The 23,146-nt window shown below is 42.4% G+C and overlaps 1 protein-coding gene across 1 annotated transcript in view; it reads right to left on the reverse strand.

Moving 5' to 3' along the window:
• SND1 (staphylococcal nuclease and tudor domain containing 1) overlaps positions 1–23,146 on the reverse strand; it is a 413,476-nt gene that overhangs the window by 138,335 nt on the left and 251,995 nt on the right. Inside the window, exon 15 of the mRNA XM_024762838.1 lies at positions 8,154–8,295. Within this exon, the coding sequence (XP_024618606.1) occupies positions 8,154–8,295 (142 nt within the window). The remainder of the gene's footprint in view (positions 1–8,153; positions 8,296–23,146) is intronic.

Here is a 23,146-nt window from a genome sequence, read left to right on the forward strand (position 1 = left end):
TAATTTCAAATTACCACACCATTTACACTCCCTCTCCTGCATCCAGGACACGCAATTTCCTACTCTTAGGCTGGCCAAACAGACACCCCCTCAGGGTGGGGAAGTGGTGAGTAGCCCAATCGTGGATGCTACTGCTTGCCACCATTACTACTAAATGGCTGGTGGAAAATGCCAAGAGGCTGACAAGATGGCATTGAAATATTCACATTGAAATTTATTTTTCTGGGGACGCCACAAGAATCGGATTAGAACCGCATCAGGGCACAACCAGAGACAGGTGCTGGTATTGGAAAGACTCCAGCAAAGAACAGCCATCAGAGCTCTGTAAGCTTTCCATTCCTTCCCCCCATGCCCACCAGGTGGAAGGCAGCCTAAATAATCTTTAACAGACTCAGAAAGAACCTTAGAGTAGGAGGGGAGGAGAAGGAATGGTAAAAGGAACCCTTGGGGAAAAACTCACAGGTCTGACCCTCTTGTACCACTCTACTGGCTCTCATAAGCGCTGCAGAGAACAGGCCTGATACCTCTGCAGGATATTTTCCCCCTATCTCATTGATATCAAAACTCCAGAGCAGCAAGAGTAAAAGGCAGAAGTCAGAGGACTTAGGAGGCAAGGGTTCTTTTCACTTACCTTTGACCTATCCACCCAGAGGCAATCAATGGGCCTATCCAGAAACTGAGGATAAATCAGCATCTTTCTTTCCTTGGCACGGGAAACCCAAATGAGATGGTGAGGGCAGAACATCCCAATTGGGAGGCTGTGCCACCCCTCAGACTGACTCCGCAGAAGGTAGGGCCACCACTAGGACTCTCTCCCCCTCAGTTGCTGGAGCCTCTGGACTGACTGGCTGGGAACTGCCATATGGGCCTTGCTGCTTCCCTCACCTCTAGGTCCCAGCATCACACCAAGATAAGCAGGCCAGTCTAATGGAAATAATTAACTAGGAAGCGGGAGAGCAAGAATGCATCTTTAAGTGTTCTAGCTCCAAGGTCTGTGGCTGCCATTAAACCATGCTGAACAAATCTTATTTTTACTGATGTCTTTATTACTCTGTCTCAATCAAAAAAAAAAATTAAAATGACTACTGAAAAAAACTGAATCCTTGCCTCTTTTACCCTGAGACACTCGACTGTGTCCTGTATGTCTCCTTTGATGCCTCTACTGGTCCTTGGGTACCGGCCTTCCTAGGTCTCTTACCACCCAGGCCACTGTCTTCTGATCCTTCTACAGCTTGCTGATGTCCTCCCTAAAAGCGTGGTCCTCAGATGGAACATCACACTCCAGGCCTGAACTGACGCGGCTGAGCCAGCACTTGGCTCTATCCCTCTCTGGATACTGTACTTCCGGGTTATGAATCAGGATTGCCTTAGCCTTTTTGACAGTATCACAGAAGAATAATTTTATAAAAGGCTAGGAATTGTTTCTCCTCCCCTTACACTTCTTACAAATATATTTTTTCTTCATGTCTATATATCCTGTACTTCAGTAGATACAAGTACTTTGCTTGAAGGCTAGCACCATATCTTACGCATTTCAATATTCCTAGCAAAGTGCCCAGTGGATATAAAAAATTATTAAATAGCCATGCGATTGAGTGACCCACAAACATGACGAGGCTCATTCTGGGGATGATTCACAATCTAAAGATGGAAGATAATCAGGCTGTAATAGTAGGCTTGCACTTCCATCCACGTGACCATTGGTGATGGTCTGCCTGCAGAGACGGGGAGTTAAGGGCAGAGTGCTGAATGTTCCATGGCGGGAGACCCAAGAAAGAGATTTACACGACGAGACAAAAGCAGAGGGAAAAATGATTGATGAGTCCATCCATTTCTTTACGCGACTCTTCCTGAGAGCTAATGATACAGGCAAAGCTGTTTGGCCTAAATGAATCGCACCCAGCTTTTGCCAAAAGAAAATGTTCCAGATCTTCCTGGATGCTCAAATACCACCTCCCTTGGGAAGTCTTTTCCATTCCTCAATTGCCTGTTCTTTCCTCTGCATTCTCATGGTATGTTGCCTATACTTTTCATAGTTCCATTTTATTTTTCCCTGTTAAAGTTTTTCATGTGGCTGTCTCAACTATTAGACTAAAAGACATTCAAGAAAGCAGAAATTATCTGGTTAATTTAAGCATCATCCACAAGCTATCAGAAACTGTGTTTCTTTTAGCGGGTTTATAAAAATCTTGGCCTCATTAAAAAAGTCTCCCCAAACCTGCTTATTGCGCTAATATTTCCTGACAAGTGACCCTAGAGGACCTTCTGACACGAATGTGATTCGTATAATTCACAATGATACCTTTAAAAGTGAACAACTAGAGCAGCCCTAGAAAAGTTTCATGTCAAGCTGCCCATTTCCAGTAATGGGACCCAACTGGAAGCAAGTAGGAGGCAGAGACAGAACCAAATGAGCAAGTCCCAAGAGGAAGAATACTCCACTTTACAAATATCCATTAAGTTGCAATTCAATTAAAGTAACTGAAAAGAATTCATAAGTATCAGCAGACCCTGTAACTGCTTAATTAAGGATAGAAGCCCAGCAAACACAACTACAACAACAGCGTGATTCATTTAGCACCTCTGTGATAGCAGAATGGGATTTCTCACTTAAACATACATTGGTGTTGTGTTAATTTGGTTAGGCACTGGTAATCAATGGGGATCCACCATTCCTGGGGCCAGGAGATGAGGACGATATTCCTGTTCACCTTCCCTCTCCTCTCATTAAAGTTCTTGGTCTACTGAAACAGGCAGTTGATATTCCTATTAGGATTGGCTGGAGAAGAGACATTACAGAGGCAGAAGGAAATGAGGTACTCTGTTCAAAGGCATTCGGGGTAGAAGGACACACAGCCAACCCTTTAGCTCATCATGCACAAACCCGCCACCATTTATCAAACCCCAGACATCTAGGACCTCTCCTTATTGCTTCCCTTGTCATAAGGCAGCTTCAAGAGGGGACTTGTAATCAAAGAGAAAAAAAAATTGAAAAATGCCAAAGGGCAGGCAAAGAAAAGTCTCATTTTCTGGTCTTGTTTCATATGACTAGGTAACTGGTTAATTATAAGTCACCTGCTGTGATCCACATGGAAACCCCCTACCAGGTGGCTGCTGCATTCTTGGTGGTTTGTACAGTGAGTTCCACCCCAGGTGACAGACATCCACTCCCCTCCATGCCAAACCTGCCTCGGTCCACAATTCCTCGCACTTATTGCTGTCCCACCGTTAAGAACAAACACAGAAATGTAAATGGGGCAGGCTCAGTGAGTTAGAAGACTCCAAATATCTGACACAAGACTCCTTAGATTACTTTACACTGAAACCTCAAATTATTACCCTCTTCTCATTCAGGCATTTGGTTTACAGGCACTAATTTGATACCTGCTATGCTTAGCCAACAGGACAACTTCCTGAACTGTGCCCTCAGCATGACCCAAGTAGCCCAGAGCTAAGAAAGTAATGCAAAATAGGGCAACATAATATAAAGGTCACAGCAATAAGGCACACGCTCCAGGCCCACCGGTGCTGTGAAATAAAAACGTGGATCATGGGCCAAGCAATCTGCAAATATGTGCCTCCGTATCCCTTTAGACGAGATACTAAGTAAAAGGTGACACACAGGACAGGTGAAAATGAACTAAAAATAAAGACTGAAGGTAAACTGCTTTTGTTCTAAGAGGAGGAAATGTATGGAGCTCACTAAACGCTAGATGAGGAAAAAGGGCCGTTTTAAACAAGTGTTGGGGGCCTGAGGAATGCTGACCTTTCTGTTAACTCAGGACAAGAACTTCCTGTGACTGCCTCTGAGACTGAAATAAGTGCACATAGGAGGAGGCCACAGCAGCAGGCGGGGGGACCTTGAACCGTCTCAGTTCTGAGGCGGTAAGGTCACCTGCTCACCGGCTGAACCTAAGCCAGGTGCTCAGAGGACTGAAGGGCAAGAGCTCTCAGGAGGCGCTGGCCTGTTAGCTACAGCTGACTTTGCCCAGCCCCACCTGCTATCCCATCTGACCAAGCAATCATTCCACATGCAGGGGTGCAGGAACCATGACGGAGAGGCCAGCTGGCTCGGGCCAAATGCCACTCCCTATCAAGCTGCGGGGCCGTCTGCCCAAATAAGGCCACGTAAAAACGGAAAGTGTCCACCCCACCTTGAAATCCAGAGGGCTCTCCAAAAGGCCGGGAGTGATGATCCCAGCACATATGGGATTGCTGAACAATTTTCTTGACTTTCCCCTTGAGAATCACAACCCTAACGTCATTTCCAGCAGACGTCAATTTTACAGGGTGCAGGGCACATTCCACAGAGAGCTGCCAAGCCGTGCCATGAGGACCACCTTCCAGGTGAGCAGCTACACGGTGTAAGCATCGTGTCTGTCTACGCTGACGTTCAGCTTTGTGATTGGTCCCGGATGACCGAGGGACCCTTCTCTCTAGGATCCTCCAGCCATGTTCTCCATCGCATTCATTCTGTCTCCGCAGGGTCACTGCCCTAGCAAACATTTACTTGTATCCTTTCTGAGTTCCTGTTCAGACTAGTGCCTCTCAAGTTCCTGATACCTTCTCACTTCATCTCTTTTATATCCTCATTAGCCAAGGAGACTTTGTTGAGTTTTACAGTCTATAACTGGCACTATGAAGACAATAGGTATACTGAATAGCTCTTCCAAGTATCCATGCCACGTTCTGCACCAATCCTAAGAATTCGTTATAAAAGTACTCAAGATGCTGACATCTTCAGAATGTTCCCTTGACCCTTTAGCATTCACTTTTCTGTACTCCTTTTTCCATTCTATTAGACTGCTGTGAAGAGCAGTCTATTTTAAATTCTGTTCCTTATTGCCCACATTTACTCCCCAATCGTACTGACAAAGATCATCTGTGACTTACCAATTAATCAACAGTATAAAATCACTCCCTAGTTCCTAACTACTTGATCTTTTAAAGTAAAACCCGACACTGCTGACTCCTTGGAATTCTCCCCTCCCTTGGCTTCCAGAAGACTGCTCTCTGAGGATTCTCCATCTAAATCTCTGACCACCAACGATCTGTTCCAAGAACCTACTACTCTTAGTGTCGCCCTTGCTGGTGGACATCAAAATCTGCCCAATAACTCAAGCCTTGGACCTGTTTACTTTCTCTCCCATACTCAATGTCATCCCCCATCCTTGACCAAAAAACCTCAGTCATTCCTTGAATTAGGAAGTCTTCCTCTTAAATACTCTTCCAATCTCTCCTCTCCTCCATCACCAGATTTCGGGCCTCTATCCCTCTTGCTTCTTAACCACTCTCCCAGCCTCCAGCCTCACGTATACCAATGTATCTACCAAAATAAACTTTCTTAACACAAGTGTGAGCATGACACACCCCTGATACCTTGAGCACCTCTGAGGGTCCACAGTATATTCCACAGAAGACTAGCTTCCATCTGTGTTTCCAGCCTTACCCCACTCTTGACTCTTTATAACCCACCAATACCAAAGGATTCATGGTTTCCTGGACACATCAGAATGCATCATACCTCTACATCTTTGTATACCTGCTGGTACCTCTATCTAGAATATTCCTCTCTTCCTCCCCTCCCGTCCTGTCCTTACAACATTGCAAACTCCTATTTGTCCTTTAAAACACAGCTCAGATACACAATCCCTGATCTCCACCTAACCAACCGTTCTCTTCTCTGTGCTACTTCTGTGCGTTGTAAATACTTCTATTTTCTCACCTAACACCCAACACTACAGCTTGTTCATGTATCTGTCTTCCCTCTGGCACTTAAGACCTAGGACTGTGTCTTACCAGGATGCAGAGTTCCTTGCTCCAGACTCAAAGAGGAAAGCCAGTAGCTTTTCTTTTAGTGAGCATTTTGCTTAGTCAGGAGGAGGCTAAGACAGCTCCTAGCTCCTTCTCTTGATTTACTTGAATTAATGGGGAGGTCAAAGTCTCCGTGGTAGAGCCACAGGTACGTGCACACATACTGCACAACTGTGCCATTCTATACAGAGTTAAGGAAAGCTCTAGTTATGAATTCACTAAGTCTTTGTGAGAAGAACAGGAAGGAAACATTTATTGACGATCTACTTATGGCAGGCTTGCTCTAAACCTTTATACATCCTGAGCGGCAAGAAACTTTCTCCAGTTAACTGATGTGTAAACTAACGTTTGAAGAGAGTCAAAAAAACAAAACAAGACCCAAAAAAAACAAACCTCCCTAAAGTCCCCTGCTTGTACAGAGCAGAGCCATGATTCAAACCGAGGCTGGCTTTCTTTTCCAGCTTTTCAATGTCCTGTATCCCTGCCAGGTTTCTAAAGAAATCAGAAGATGCATAATACAACTGCATAGAGTACGGCAGGAGAAAAATGGAAAAGCTTATGTTTCTACGAGGAATTTGCTTCTGTAATCTATCTTTCACAGTGTAAGTTAACTCAAGCAATGCCTTTTGAATTGCTAAGCTTAGATTAATGCCAAGTACACAGAGGAACCAGCTGATGCCGAGTTGAGTGATCAGGCTGCTTGTGTTTCAGCAAGGTACCACCAGAAGGGTTCTGCAGGAAAACTCCAGGCAAGACAGGTTTAAAGCTCTGAGCCGGCTCCATTCAGGTGGTTTTAAGTTTGGAAGCCAGAACTTCAATGTTTTCTTTCCCCTATAGATCTGCAGCCAGCTTTCCAGGAAAGAATAATACTGTTTCTCTTTCACACCTCTGGGATAAAGCTCTGCCAGAAGGATGCTTTTGTTTTGCGGGCAGAGAGCAAAGAATGAGTTGAATATATACCTCAAACCCTGTAACAAGAATTCACTGCTAAGAAACTCCTCCGCTACAGAAATCTTAAGAGAAAGGGCACAAATGGCTCCATGAAAGGACTCACACACACTGCCACGCTGCCCCTCAGTTTACTTACAACTCATATTCGCAGACACGAGAGCACAGCCCTTCGGCGAGGTATGGACTTCTTGCGGCCTTTCTTCTCTAGAGCTGCCCCTGAGCTGCAGAAAGCCTGCAGAGCTGGGCAGTGATCAGTAACCTCTTAAGAGAGCTCAGGAGCCTCGCGGAGCAGTGAGGGCCAGGCAGCAACAGTGAGCTTCACAGCTTTCTGCTAGGTGAGTGACTAATCGCACTTAACAATCCATTTAGTTGGGGCCTGAGGGAGACCCTTATGGGGAAGAAACCGTCAGTGCCTTCGAGGAGAGCAAGGCTGAGGCGATCTGGCAGGGGATGGCAAACATGGCCCCCAGTTCTCTTCCCCCATGGCAAATTCTACCCCAGGATTCAACAGAAGTAGTGCTGAGGCAACAGGCTGGCCTCAGAGGAGGTGGCGTGCAGTGGGTAAACACAATGGAATACAACCTTTGGGAATGTATATCGGGGTGGGGTGACCCTCTCCCTCAAAGACCACAACTGCGAAGTACTGATGGAAATAAATAACTTTCTTGTCTGCCGGCAGGGAAGAAATGAAACGGTCTGCTCCTTGAATGCACACATGTAAATTTCTCAAAGAGCACAGTTCACACACAGACTTGCTGGCTTGTGAAATGTTACTAGATAAGACAGGATAAGAAAGATGGACAGTCAGTCAGCAAAGTAAAGGAGGAAGGCTTGCCCTGGCATGGCACCCTTAGTGCAAGAGGGAAATACCAGGGACGCAGGGGCTTGTGAAGGTAATGTCACAGCTGGGGTTTCATAAAGGATTTGGATCCTAAGGACACTTGAAAACAATAAAAGAGCACAAGTGGCACTGCCTGTGGATCTACAAGGGCAGAGTGTCTCGGCGCCTCTGTGGCCTTGCCCGTGACTAACACAGCAGGGCGGTCCATCCCAAATGGGCAACACCAACGGTGAGCACTCCATCATTAATGTTTTCCTATGTCTGGAATTCCCTTCACTCAGGCTGTGTGAGGATACGGGCTGTCTTGTTAGCTGTCCTGCACTCCTACGTCCTGTGGTTGGCGGGAATGAGAAGCAGGACAGGACCAGTGCTGGGTCTGCAGTAACAGCGGGATCAAACCTAGGAACTCTGTGTTCACATCTCAATTAGAGGCTGAAGGACCTACATGGGCTCCAAGTCCTGTAGAAAGGAGGGCATGTGACCTCCAGGGATGACTTCCGAGCTCCAAGAAGAATTTTCAGAACAACACATAACACAGAAGACTTACCTGCAAGCAAGAAGGTGATAAGGCAAGTTTCCTTTGGCAAATACAGCTTGAGACGAGACCCACTGAACACATACTCCACCACGGCTTCAGAACGACCTGCCCGCTGAAGGAAGGGCAGAAACTGCTTTGCTTTTTGGGTGTCCTGGGGGAGAAAAGAAGAATCGTTAGAAAAGTAATGGAATCTAGGTAAATGTATGTTTCTCTCTGGTCTAGGGCAAAAAGTCTGGCAGACCACAGGAAGCTGGGTGAAAAACCCTAGAATATCAGACATTTCTGAAACCAGGACAAAAACAAGATACCGATGTGACTTTCATAGGAGAAATACAGTTAATCAAAAGCTTCCAGAACATTCTCACTCTCTTCTCCCCTCTGTTCAATTACTAAAGTGGATATAAAAGTTAGGACGGGGCTTCCCTCGTGGCGCAGTGGTTGAGAGTCCGCCTGCCGATGCAGGGGACACGGGTTCATGCCCCGGTCCAGGAAGATCCCACATGCCGCGGAGCGGCTGGACCTGTGAGCCATGGCCGCTGAGCCTGCGCGTCCGGAGCCTGTGCTCTGCAACGGGAGAGGCCACAACAGTGAGAGCCTCGCATACCGCAAAAAAAAAAAAAAAAAAAGGGTAGGAGTGTTGGCCTGAAATGAGAATTTCACTCCTCTGGAATAGGAAAAAGAGCTCTTCTTCCTTCTACATAAAATCGACGAGAGAAGACCAATACTCACCTTCTTTGGAGATTAATCTAACCTTTAATTTTCATTTAAAAACCCCCAAACAAACGAACAAAAAAAAACCTGTGACACCCGGCTCCTGATACAGCCCCTAAAGCCCTTTCCGAGGAAACCCAAAACAGTTCATCTTCAAACTTTAATAGGCTACGTTTTCCTAACAAGGAGGAGAGCACAGCCTTCTTTGGGCACCAATACCGCAAGCCCTGCTCCCCACGCTTTTGAGGGATGAGCCAGGACCTGGGGCACACTGCTCCTGTTCCCAGCCTGGGAAATCTGCAACAGCAGGATGTGAACCACAGGGACCAGTAAATACTGCATCATGTCAGCGCAAATAATTACAGAAACAATAAAAACACATGAAACTGCACAGGGCTTTTTTAACTTTTTTCACACATCAACGCAAACTGCATGCATTCCACCCTCAAGAGTGCCAAATCGTGGACCTTCTGAACCTCAGAGCTCTCAGCTTTGGAGGAGCTAAGAGCCATCAAGTCCTTTCAGTCTCTCAAGCTAATTAAACAGATGATAGAGTAAGCAAGCATCGAAGTATCACGCAGCACGTGCTGGGGGACTAGTCACTGGATGAATTCAGGAGGTTTTCAGCGCAGAGAGCCCACTGGCAAACTCCCTCTGAGGACAGCAAGCTCTGCACACTTTCCTGACTCGGATGACATAAGCCGTCTGCACTCGCCAAGCTCTTCCTTCCTAACTCTGAGCGGCAGAGCTATTGCACCTGAATTCATGCACATCAGATAATGAAAATTTAACAAGCCATCAAGTATTTGAGCATCTTCACAGCAGCCAAAGGGGCTCCTCTAATTCAGAAGCAGTGAGGTAGGCTGGGATGAAAACAATATTTATAGTAATGAGATTCATCCTTCCCTTCAAACAGATTCCCAGAGAAAAGGAGAGGCAGTCATCCATTCTCAGTGTTTCTAAGGGCACACTGGTAAAAGGTAAGGTAACAATGAGCTTTAGTGGGTTGGAAACTCCCCCAATGAACACTTAAACAAATACGCATTCTACTATCCACACACAGTGGGAAAATGCTTTCTAGCAGTTGGCTGAAGTCCAGAACAGCCAAGCAAGACAAATGCTCCATGGGAGAGAAGGCACTACTACCTGATTAAAATCCTCTTGCCATACTAGAATAAATCTGGGACATTATTCCTGAGCTGAGCCAATAAGTCAACAATTATCAAATTGATTATCACAAATCATTAGGCAACTTAAGGTCTCTAAAGAGAAGGCCTTCCCTCAAGACTGCAGTAATCTATATTTTTCAGAAATAGACATTTGCTCATCACTGTCTCCTGGACGTAATTACCTGAGAAAAAGATGCTTACAGGAATAAAACAGCACATGCACAGGTACACCGTTAATGCAGCAGATTCTCCTATTTTGCTAAATGATTACTTAGTTTATCAAGAGACATACTTACTCAGAGAATCAAGGAGAAACGAAGGGGCCCTACTATTAGCTATGTAAGACACATAGACAGAGAGACAGACAGATAGATAAAAATAAACCAATGGATGTTCCTCACTCCTCCTAAGCCTCAACCTACAACTTAGTCCTATTCCAGAAATACACAGGAGGACAGCAAAGAGAATGTGACATGCCATCGATTATGACAAAGATTAGAAGTGAAAGCCAACTGTGACAATCGAAGGCATGAAAGCAAATTTTAAAAGCCCACCACAATTGGCCATGTCTCTTTCCAGAGGCAAAACTGTAAGATAAGACATGGAGCTCCCCATCCTCTTGAGGCAAATGCTCCAAAGGCCTGGAGCAGGTGATATGCCCGTGGACCACCTGTTAAAGGAAAAGATGGAAATCTTGTCCAAGGTGGTAGAGTTTTAGAAATAAAAAATTCTTATAAAGCCAATTAAATTGAATGTAATCACCAAAAGATATCAACTCTTTCAAATCTCAGTCACAGGCAGGCAATGGTGTCTGTCTTTCCTTGTCATCTCAAGCTGTCCCTTTGCTTGGCAAATTCCTTTTCAATCCAAAAATTCTTGAAACCTTTAATATTTGTTTCAGTGGCTCAAAAGAAAAGACTGGCAAGGCATATTGACAAGTTCCCTCAGGTGATGTAGCTGTAAGTCATTCTCTGCTAATTTAGCTATGGAATTTTTTTTTTTTAAGGAATTTTGATTTTTAGAAAATGGACTAAATGCTATGGCTAAATGACTTGCCTTCCAAAGAGCCTGTGAAAGTATAGCAACGTGCTAGATTCCAATACTCATTTCTAAGGTTACAGCTATAGGTAAAGAAGAGAAAGCATGACTATGAGAACCAGTATAAGAGAGTCCAGTTTAGGCCCTACTGAGGGGTTGAAGATGCCAGGTGGATCTCAAGGGCAGCCAAGTGATCAAGTTCAAAGCATGTCATTAACACGACATTTAAAATTTTCTTCCAATAATGCAAAGCAGGACCTTCTAAGACTTAGTGAAGTGACAGATTTCCTTATAACTCCAAACATATTTTTAAAAATAAAGATTAAAGGCCTCAAATTTAAAGAGATAACAACATCGAGACTTAGGATGCTCACTTCAAGGTAAGACTATTAAATATCAAATATTTCTGCTTAGAAGTCTAGTTGCAAAGTCCCTCATCCTCAGGTTTTCTATGCTGTGGCTGGTTTACATGAGGTCTGGGAATCTATTGGCCATAGTTGTCATAGTTGAGCTACACAGTCTCAAGGCTTTGAGAATCCATGTAGATAAATGAGCTATAGTTTTGTTTTCTGTACTAACATTCCCCTCCACTGGTGTAAATAATCAAGAAGTAACTGCAGTGCTGAGCAGATAAGCGCTCTTTGTTGCACTGGCACTTTTCACATTACCTGTGCCTCTAGAAAAGCTAATTTAAGGTTGTATTAGCTACATTTAACCTGCTATTGTGGATGGCATCTCTTTAAGGAATGTTTCCGCCTCCTCAATGCACCTTGAAATTGAGAAAGTAATGATGTAACAAACATGCCTGGGGTGACTTCATTTCAAAGAATGTGAATATCTATACTTCAAACTTACAGGAGCAGGGCTTTGAAGGACGCTGAAGAAAAGAAGGATGATCCTTAGGGAGTGGAAAAGGTTATAAAGACACCTTAATCATACACTCCTACTCTGCCCTCACTTCTGGATGGTCAGGCTAAATTTCTTGTAAATGTGGGTGCATGTGTCAATGCCTATAAAAAAAAATCCCTACAGCAGTGAGACTGCAACTTACCTCTACAAAGTACCCTCCCGTGTAAGCAAACACACATGTTTGAAATAACTGAATACAATGAATTACCAAGTTTGGGAGAGTGGGAAAGTTGTGAATGGGAGTGGGGTGGGAAAGAGAACAAGGAAAGCAGAATCCTTATATGGCAGGCACAGGACAGAGGTCCACAAGAACACTACTTACACAGCTAGGTCCCCTGCATCCTTGAAGAGCAGAACTTACATAAATCAAAGTTCTCTGAATTCTAGAACCGGGATTTTGGCTGTCCGTTTACACTAGACGTTAGCAAAGTGAATTCTATGATTTTTCCATTGAAAATAGCCATACAGTAGGCATTAACGTGGTTAGGACTGGTGAGAGGCAAACCTCATGGCACACAGAACAGCACAGGGAAATGGGAATCAGTAAACTTATTAGTTAACAATTAACCACTCAGGATTACCACGTGCAAGTCTCAAATGGGAACTGTTAATGATGAAGCTCACTAATTAGTTCCCATCATCACAATCACTCTTTGATTAACATCATAGGAAAAAGAACTAAAACCAAATACATGCAGAGCTTACAATGGTACCATGGGGGTATTCAACTCCACAAGCACTTGAGAAACTGAACTCGAAAGAGGCCCATCAAACGTGATGAAGCTTCCTGCAGGTATAGCTGCGGCCTGAACTACCCACTCCAGCAAACCAGGAGCGTTTCTCCCCTAAAAGAGCCAACAATCCTGTATCTATAGGACTGACCTGAGGCTCAAGGACTCCAGAGCACAATGCTGTTTGGGTCCAATCAATCTTAATATTGAAGCAGCAAAGTCTATGTGTACAAGAGGACAGATGCAGAGAGAAAAAGAGAACATGGAAATCAGAACTTACGGCTAAGGATACTGAAGCAAACACACTCTGTTATTTTAAGCTGTATTGTGGTAATTCATCATCATAGGTATCTATCTTGTCAGGGCTCTCCAGACCAGGTGAATTACCTCTGCAACTATGTGGAAAACAAATCATAACTACATCCCTGACCAGAAAGGCAAAAAAGTCATCCATCACCACACACTCTTCCTCCTTCCCGACCACAGGGCTCTATTGGCCCCATGTGATATTCCAATTCACACAATGAGCTTATGATTCTCTTTGAGGAATGAGCTGCATAGCAAGATAATCTCTTGACATAAATGGGGCCCTGAGAGGAGATACTTGGGAATAGGCCCAGCTCCAACATTACCACAAAGCACTTAAACATCTGAAGCTCCCCTTCCCTGGCTGGTTATCAATGTTTCGTGGTGAAGTGTCTGTAAATGGGACTGGTAGAGGGTGTAAACATCAGCGAGGCGCAAGTTTAACAGGAATGAAGTGAACATAGGAGAGAACCCTAGAGAAAACCACTCTGGGGAAAAAAAAATTATAAAGAAACAAACCATGAGAAAAAACAGGTGCTGAAGCTGGGCCATCAATAATCTTTCATCAAGTGTCGTCTATGGTTTACAGTTTCTCACAGTGTTTTGTTAGCTGGCACAGCACCTCACTCAGGCTCCAACACGTCAGAAAGTAGGAGAAATCATGTTTCAGGCTCCGGGCTCCATTCCTGGGAGCATGAAGCAAGAGGACATTTGCAGGAGTCCTAGGTTGGAAGAAAGCCCTAAACTTGGGAGGCTGCATTCTAATCGGGAGAACACTCAGAGAACATGACCTTCAGTTTTCTTCCCTGCTTCTACTTCTTTACCAATTATTAAGGGAGGGCAGCCTTAAAAAGCAGAGACCAAAGGGCAGAGGGAGCCAGTGTGGTGTGCTTCCCACACTGTAAGAAGAAAGCTGTTGACCATGTCCTCTGTGTCCCCAACATGGAGGGGAAAATTCCTCCGCCATCAGACTTGAAACGTTGAGGATGCGCCTGACCTCTAGAGCCCTCCAAAAGACAGGTGTCTATGAGTATTTTTATTTGGTTGGTCTTGCCCACCATCTAGCTCTGTTCCATGAGGTACAACACTGAGAAAAGAAAGCAGGACTTGGCAAATGTTAAGAAGAGAAGCGCAATCATGTGTTTAGAATGAAAACATGCAAAGCAGCATCCCAACAATCGTGGCGGTCCAGCTAAGAGCAAGTCAAATCCTGCCACAGAGATTAGAGTGGCCCCAGAATACGGCCTGGCCTTCACCTGCCATCACTCCAAGCTGGACGTACCTGAAATCTCCCTCAACAGGGCTCTGGATAAACAAACTGTAGTCCACTCACATGACAGAATACTACTCTACAATAAAGAAGAAGTAGGCAACAACGCGGATGGATCTCAAATACACGACTCCATTTCTACGACAGTCTTACAAAAGTTAAACTGTAAGGACAGAAAGCAGATCAGTGGTTGCCATAGATCAGGGGAAGGGTTGGGGGTTGACTCCAGAGGGGACGGAAGCATTGTGGGGGATGATGAAAGCCTCTTTTCTTGACTTTGGTGATGGCTTTGTGTATACCTGTTTATCAAAACTCCATAAGTTACACCTAAATTTAAAGATAAACAAGAAGGGCTTCCCTGGTGGCGCAGTGGTTGAGAGTCCGCCTGCTAATGCAGGGGACACAGGTTCGTGCCCCGGTCTGGGAGGATCCCTCATGCCGAGGAGCGGCTGGGCCCATGAGCCGTGGCCACTGAGCCTGCGCGTCCGGAGCCTGTGCTCCACAACGGGAAAGACCACAGCAGTGAGAGGCCCGCGTACTGCAAAAAAAAAAAAAAAAAAAAATTTAAGCAGAAAATAGTTTGGATGAGAAAGCAAGGGGTTAGAAGAGCGTAGAAAAAAAAAATCTTAGCCATTTCCCAAAAGCACCATAAGAAAGTATCAATTCTTAGGCAATGGCTAAGAGAAAGCATGATGTCATCCCTCTGTTGGCTATACAGAGGAAATATTCTCATCAAATAATGAAGAGAGTACTACTAAGTACATATGCCTATTGACATTTCTTTTCTACCTTGAAATAAAATCATTCTGTGATCCGGATTAATGTGAATAAAATAATACCCAATTCCCAATCAAATGAAAATTCTGTACAGGCTCAGAGATTATTCTTTTATCAAATGACTTTCAGTTTCCCAAATTTAACCAGCTGAAATTATGCTGTGAGAACTAATCAATTTAACCTTTAGAAATGCAGTTACAGCCTCTGAGCGGGAAACATCTGCATTTTATCACCAACAGGAAATACAATGCCCTTCGTTTATTCTCTAAGACAAGAAAAAAAAAGTCTACTTATAAGTTTAGTATAGAAAGTGCAGATGGTGGTATATCTGTGTCTCAGATAAAGAGAGCAGATGTAAATCTGTATCTACTTACGATGAGGGTATCAACTCTTACCAGTCCGCTCTCTTCCTTTCTTCAATCCTCTTTCTTTAGCGTGGATGACCAAGGCAGGCCAAGCCACATCCCTCCTCAGGTCTGCCATTCCACTCAACTGTCTCAAAGTTATGGCTCATGATTTGTGGTGTTCACAAATAAACTCCACCTTCTTCCCATCCACTATTTCATCCCAAACTGTCCCTAGTCCCATTTCTACAGACTCTAGCTCTCCAACAGATTACTATTACAATTCTTGGTTAAACTGATATTCAGCGTTTCTAAAATCATGACTTTTTAAATTACAGCCCTCCCTGGAGCGCTCCCATCTGCCTATTGACCTCTGCATAAATGGTAACCCGTGGGGCCTGCTACACAGCAGATGCCCTGGGCCGACCCTGGAAATTCCCTTCACATCCTTTCCTAGGTTGTATTTCCTGAATCCATGCCTTCTTCCATAAAAACCTTCCTCCTTATAACCTTTTCCTTAAAAAAACAAAAAAAAAACAAAAAAACCCACTATTTTTTCATGGAGAAAATGTCTTATCTTGGATCAGTTAAATAAATATAGGAATTGCTTTTGTAGATTTTGTAGATTTTATTCGGGCGAAAGACTATCCTATTCATGAGAACATTGAATCAACACATAAATTCTTTTCATTATCTACGAGCATAGCAATACACTATATTTCTGATACCACTGGCTGCTTAGTTATATGAAGAAAACATTTTACTATGAAACTTAATTATAACTGCTCAAGAATATGGACATAAGAGACAGTGGTCTAAAATTACCAATTTATAACAAAAAAAAAGTTTGAAAGGGAGCTTAAACGCACTGGAAGGCATACCTTCCAATTATTTTCAGGTTAATTATTTCTCAAAAAACATGTAATTTATCCGAATTGTAGAAAAACCAATTTATATCACAGACAATTACATTGATAAGAAAATAGTTAAAGATAGCATTCCTATTTTAAATTGGTAAAGATAAACACAATCAATGGGGATGTGAAAAAAGGCCATTTAAATTTTTAACAAGTCTGCTGTTACTTTTCTAAGAAAAAAGGACAATAAATTATTATAGGAATACCACAATAAACATCTCGTACGTTACCAGAAAAAGGACGTGAGAATGGTCTAAAAACATAGCTTATACCTGTATGTGACAGTGAGAATAGGGAACAAAGCACTCAACCAGCATCTGTTAACTCTGGATTATCAATTACAAGGCTATGATTAAAAAGTAACATACAGGTTTGGGGCGTCCCTGGTGGCGCAGTGGTTGAGAGTCCGCCTGCCGATGCAGGGGACACGGGTTCGTGCCCCGGTCCGGGAAGATCCCACATGCCACGGAGTGGCTGGGCCCGTGAGCCATGGCCGCTAAGCCTGCGCGTCCGGAGCCTGTGCTCCGCAATGGGAGAGGCCACAGTGTTGAGAGGCCCGCGTACCGCAAAAAAAAAAAAAAAAAAGTAACATACAGGTCTGAAGTACAATTTTTTCTTTAAAAATTTTAGACCGATTTTTATCACTTCTAAGGTCTCTATATGCAAGAGGTGAGGATTTATTACAGAACCACAAAATGGCTTGAAAGATATAATTAAAATAATACGTGCAGAGTAAAGAATTTAAACGATGGTCTAACAAAGCACAAGTTTTCATTTCATGGGCAAATCAAGAACTCAGAGGCAAGGAAATTGATGCCATGCTAAACTCTGCCCCAACTGAGACAAGAACACACAACTTCAGAAAAGGATGGAGGAGGAAAAAAACAAAAAACCAAGCAATCTATGACATGAAATAAAAAATGAAAATAAATGTTAAATAAAGGTTACGTGATTAAAATAATTTCAACATCCCCTAAAAGTACTGTGAACATTCAGCTTTGCTTGAAGACATACCAATTTAGGTCCAATAAATTAAGTAAAAAGCATTTTGAAGGAGTTAATATTTACATTTTTAAAGTGCTAACGAAAATAATTATAAAATTTGCAAGGTTAAGTTCAACTTTTTGAAACAGAGAAAAAGGATATCCAGTATGGTAGAAATTATTAATTAAGACAAAAGGTGGTCAGTGTTTAAGAATAACAAATGCATAAAACTAAAATCTAATCATTTTACTCAATAAAGATTTATAGGTAAATAATGATCATGCTAAAACATGTCATGCTATCCTTTGGTCTAAGTTTCTACTTTATGAAATTGTTCTAAGAAAATAACTACAGACTATGATTTAGCTAAGGAACCAATGTTTGTGTGTGTGTGTGTGTGTGTGTGTGTGTGTGTGTGTGTGTGTGTGAGAGAGAGAGAGAGAGAGAGAGAGAGAGAGAGAGAGAGAGAGAGAGAGAAAGGAAAAAATGTTCCAAATAAACTATCCAACGATACATAAGACACAATACTAGGTAGACATTAAAAGTGTAAAAGAGGAATATTCATGTGGAAAGAGGAATTAAGCACCTATTATGTGTCACTGTTCTACACACTGACTGTACCGTTAAGAATAAAAGAAAGTCTCTGTTCTGAAAAAACCTTTCATCACTTAAAAAAGAGAGGGGGGAGGAGAGAAAATGAAAAAAGAAAACAACCCCACATTTTGGTGAACAGATGTATTCTTATTGAAAAATTTCTGGTAGTACTGGTAGAGATGATTTTCTTCCTTTGGCTTATTGATATTCAGTGCATTTAAAAACAAAAATTTTGACAGAAAACTTGTGCTAAGAACTGTGTACGTTTTTGTTTTTATTTAATTTATTTATTTGGTTGTGCCAGGCCTTAGCTGTGGCAAGTGGGCTCCTTAGTTGCGGCATGCATGTGGGATCTAGTTCCCTGACCAGGGACTGAACCTGGATCCCCTGCATTGGGAGCGCAGTCTTATCCACTGCGCCACCAGGGAAGTCCCCAAGTTTTTGTTTTTAAAAGAAGAAAATACATTAATATTCAGGGCTTATTCAGTTTTGCCCAGATAAACTTGCAAATTATTCAGGTCAGATAACTCTCTCCAGTTTATTTTTTTTTTTTTGAGCCAAGAGTCAACATTCTCTTGAGTGAATTAGTTCTTCAAATTGTTCCACATATTTTGAGACAAATAAATATTATGGACACTGTAATGAAGTCTGGACACTGATTTGGAAAACATCCCGACCTAAAATTGCATGTGAAACGTGCTCCGTGATTCCTTCAAAAACATCATCTAAAGCACAGAGCTTTATGGCACTGAAGACAGCAAACTAAGTAGCTCTTTTCCTAAGGAATAAAAGTTTAACTTAGATAATTATGGTTCAGAGCCAAAAAGGAGTGTCGACATTAGGTAGAAATACAAACAAAAATCACACATTATTAGCATGATGCAAGAATAAGAAAAATGTGTTCCTAGTAAAGCCAGCAGCACGATGTAAAGAGTGCCATGGTTGGGCTCAGAAACAGATTTAATAAAAAGTACCCAGAATTCCACACATACATGAAAAATGTGCAATGATAGGCTAAACAGTAAAGAAACTACCCTTAAAGAAAAATAACTTTAAAGTTGTTAGAATTGTCGTCTTTTGGCATATATTTGGGAATTCTAATTCTTCCTAAGGAAAACTACAGATTTAACCCTGCCTCCAACCAGTGACTTTACAACTTTGATATGATGTATTTGCATATGGATATTGTACTGAGGTTCTAAATGTGAGATTCTAAGGATCTAGCCTATCAATTGAACAAGACCTCCAACTAACTCCTCCTTTAGGCCTCATTTTAAAATCACTTAAAAGATGGTCTCTGAGCACATGGGAGAAGGGGTAGGCTGTGAAGATACACTCTCACAGGTCTCTATACTTCTATCATAGCTGTAATTAGAGACCGAATTGTGTATGACCTAGAAGGACTACACCTGTACAGTTTAATGTTCTATCCTCAACGCCTAGCACTGTGCCTGGAATATAATAAGCTTTTGATAAATACTAATTGTTTGATCATTCATTCATGACTCAACATGACAAATGCATCTAAAACACAAGCCAGATAGCATATGTTAAATGTCAAGGAGAGATAATGGGGCAGTAAAAGAACTCAGGAGAGAAGGAGTATGGTTCGGGACTTGGATAAAAAGTTTGCAATACAAATACTACTGATGAGGATGATGGGTCATTTTAGAGGACTTTCTGTAGGCTAGGCAGGACGCTCAGCCATTTAATAACCACCACCACCACCATATGAACCATGTCAACTGTTCTAAATACTTCGGATGTATTAACTCATTCAAGTACACCACAACCTAATGAGGTAATAAGGGCCATTATTACCTTCATGTTACAGATGAGAAAACCATGGCACAGAGACGTTAAATAACCTCAAGGTGACAAATTAATAAGCAATCGAGCCAGGACTTGAACTTGGCTGATCTGATACTGGGGCTCATGCTACTAATCACGTACTCCGTACTGCTGCCATATGCTAGAAAACAGGCATCCTTCCTGTTGTATCCTTCTACTAGTCTACCCACTTCTAGTTACTAACCAGCACAGTTAACGGTACATCTAAGATCTAGGGTCACATTCGTTCAAACACAATTTCATACTGTTTAGGTCATCTCCTGGCAGATCAAATCTAAATCAGGCTCTGTGAAGAGATACAAAAAAGATCCCATTTTCTCAGGAGTTTATCAACTATTCAGGAAAATCACTGCACATATGTCAACTGAGACGGGTTACCAATCAATATATCAACAAGTACAAAATCATGGTAATAAGTGATTGTGTAAATGCTGAAGTAAAGCATGATGAGAAGGCAGTGAGGATCAAAAGGGAAAATTGCCAGGAAGAAGAGAAAGGGCCTGAAGGAGGAGGAGGGCATGGTCAGGAGCGCTGAGACAGCTACTCAGAAACAGCACATCCATAAGGGAGTTGGAGTCAGTGGACTGAGAACTGGAAACAGTGGACTAGACTGAATATGAAAATATTCTCTATGGTGGGTGAAGTAGCCAGGCGTGTTGCAATAATGTCCTACAAGAGAACACAGGTCTTCCTCCAAATTCAAACCTTCCCGAATCTAATCTTGTCTTACGAATTCTATCATTTCTTCCCGAGAACACCCTTTCATGAGGAACTGAGGCACAAAATTACTAGGTAATTCCAAAGCCACCCTGAGGTCTGATTCGAGAATATTTGTCTGGACGTCAACACTGCAAGTAGCGTACAAAATTCTGTACAACATATTCCTTAGGGAATATGTTGGAAGCATGCTAAATAATGCCTTAAAACTTGAGTAAGCAGAATGTCTGTGTTAGTAAAATGACTTACTTTGAGATGTTTACATAAGCAATAGCCACAGGACAAAATGAGTTCAATCTAGGGCTAAGCAGTGTTATGATGGTGAAGTGGAGAGTGAAGCCGTGGCTGGGCAGAAATATTTCAAGTTTCATCACATCAGTCGGCAGTCACAGGACAGATCAGACAACCTGATCACACACCTGAACCTGGGAATCGGGAATGTTATCAACTGCCTCCAAAATACCTGAAGCATTCATTTAGCCAAGTCTGCAATGGGCTCATTCACAGCCAATTTGGACCCATGAAATAGACTCATAGAACACTCCCCACATGCACCCAGAGAACAGAAAAGAGAACTGAAGAGCATGAACCAGCGAGAGCAGAATCTGTGCTAGAGGCAACTCTCTCTGGAAAGAGATGACATTTTTTTCTTTGGAAAAAATGCTACTGGACTCCCTCAATTTCTTTTCTCCCTTCTTTGAACAAAGGAAGAAAGACACAAAAATTATAGCTCAGGACACTTAAATAAAAGCTAGGACCCTGTTTCTCAGAGCTCATTTGTAGGCGTCCCCCTGTATGAAGTCAGTTAAACAAGGAATCAGAAGGGAACTAGACAAATTTGTGGCAGAAAACTTCCTGAAAACAGAATTCACGGCAGTGACACACCAAGTCTACAGATTATTTTGGAAATAAGATGTTTTACTGAAAGAAGTAACAAATTTTAAGAAATGCTGTCTCTAATAGTGCTCTAACCTCTGGACAAGTCACCTGATCAAACATTTCTTCAGAGGTGCTGAAATTCAGAGCTGGAACACACCCACCAAACGTCAAGACATAGGGCCCTGTGCTCAATGTCCAATCCCTCTACCTCAACCTATTATGGCGCCTGAATTTTCCAACACAAAAGCTTGTCGGACTGTGACCACCTAGAGGAGTGGGATAGGGAGGGTGGGAGGGAGGCTCAAGAGGGAGGGGATATATGTATACATATAGCTGATTAACTTTGTTATACAGCAGAAACTAACAAAATATTGTAAAGCAATTATACTCCAATAAAGCTGTTAAAAAAAAAAGCTTGTTGGTGAAAAAACGGCAGACCCAGTAAGGTACAGGATGGAATTGGGCATTCTGCAGATGAAAGAGACGTATTCACTTTAGAACTGTATTTTTTAAAAGAACTTCTACAACCAAATGACTCTTCATACTTTCAGGTACAAAGGAGGCAATAAAAACAATGTTATAAGTAGTTTTGTATTTCTCTCTTGTTTTTGCAATTTCTTCCCCTATCCGCTTAAAGGATAATTTTCAAACAGGTAAAATCATGACTTCTATACAAATATAAAATAAAGATGTGTCAAAATTTTTATTTTAACTCACTAATTCATGAGGGAACCAGAAAGATATTACAAGTGATTCGAAGCAGAGCCTGGAGGATGGATATATATACAGGCAGCTAGAAATGCTGAAGTCAGTTTGCTAAAGACGCAAAACTGTACAGCAAAACTATAGAGTGAAAATGTAAAGTTTGAAAATATTTCTTTTACAGAGCAGAAATTAATTGTATCTGTCTATACAGGGCCACATTTGTACAAACAGGAATCATTTGCATCTTTATTAGGTCTTCACAAGTTAAATTCCCTCTCCACAGGGGTGCAAAACATGCCAGTTAAAACGTAAAATAGATAGCTAGTGGGAAGCGGCCGCATAGCACAGGGAGATCAGCTCAGTGCTTTGTGACCGCCTAGAGGGGTGGGATAGGGAAGGTGGGAGGGAGGGAGACGCAAGAGGGAAGAGATATGGGAACATATGTATATGTATAACTACTGATTCACTTTGTTATAAAGCAGAAACTAACACACCATTGTAAAGTAATTATACTCCAATAAAGATGTAAAAAAAAAAAAAAAAAAAAAAAAAAAAGCAAAGGGGCTACAGAATCAGATAACCCCAAAGGGTTTACTAGGCAGCACCCAGCGTTCCATTGAAAGGATACCCAATAATCATCTTGCCAGTTTCAAAGTCCACTAACAATTTCTCCTGATGTCCCAAACTAAATAAAAGAGGTGAGAGATTATGTCCTAGATTTCACATCCTACGGTGCAAAAAAAAAATCCACAACAGAAGAACTCAGTTGAAAACTGGATTAAATTTGTAAAAGGAGGTGCTTAAACACAACCACTAACTGTGGTAGAGGCTGAAATACAATCTTTTTAAAATTCCAGCATTTCTATGCAATTTCATTCAGAAACATGTTCAGACTAAGAAAGATAGACTTCTCTCTTATTCCCATGGAAAGCATAAATGCTTTCGGATTTCTTTAGAAGGAGAGAGGGATACCCCTGCAGTTCTGGGGAGTGTGAATAGGAGAGCTTTACAAAACAAGAACTGGCCACACAGGACTCCTAGGGCTCAAAGAACTATGGACAAAAGGCCATAAAGCGACGCACTCAGCCATTAGGGAGGGC

This window comes from Neophocaena asiaeorientalis, unplaced genomic scaffold (genome assembly GCF_003031525.2).
Source record: "Neophocaena asiaeorientalis asiaeorientalis breed wild unplaced genomic scaffold, Neophocaena_asiaeorientalis_V1.1 scaffold681, whole genome shotgun sequence".
Classification (NCBI taxonomy): domain Eukaryota; kingdom Metazoa; phylum Chordata; class Mammalia; order Artiodactyla; family Phocoenidae; genus Neophocaena; species Neophocaena asiaeorientalis.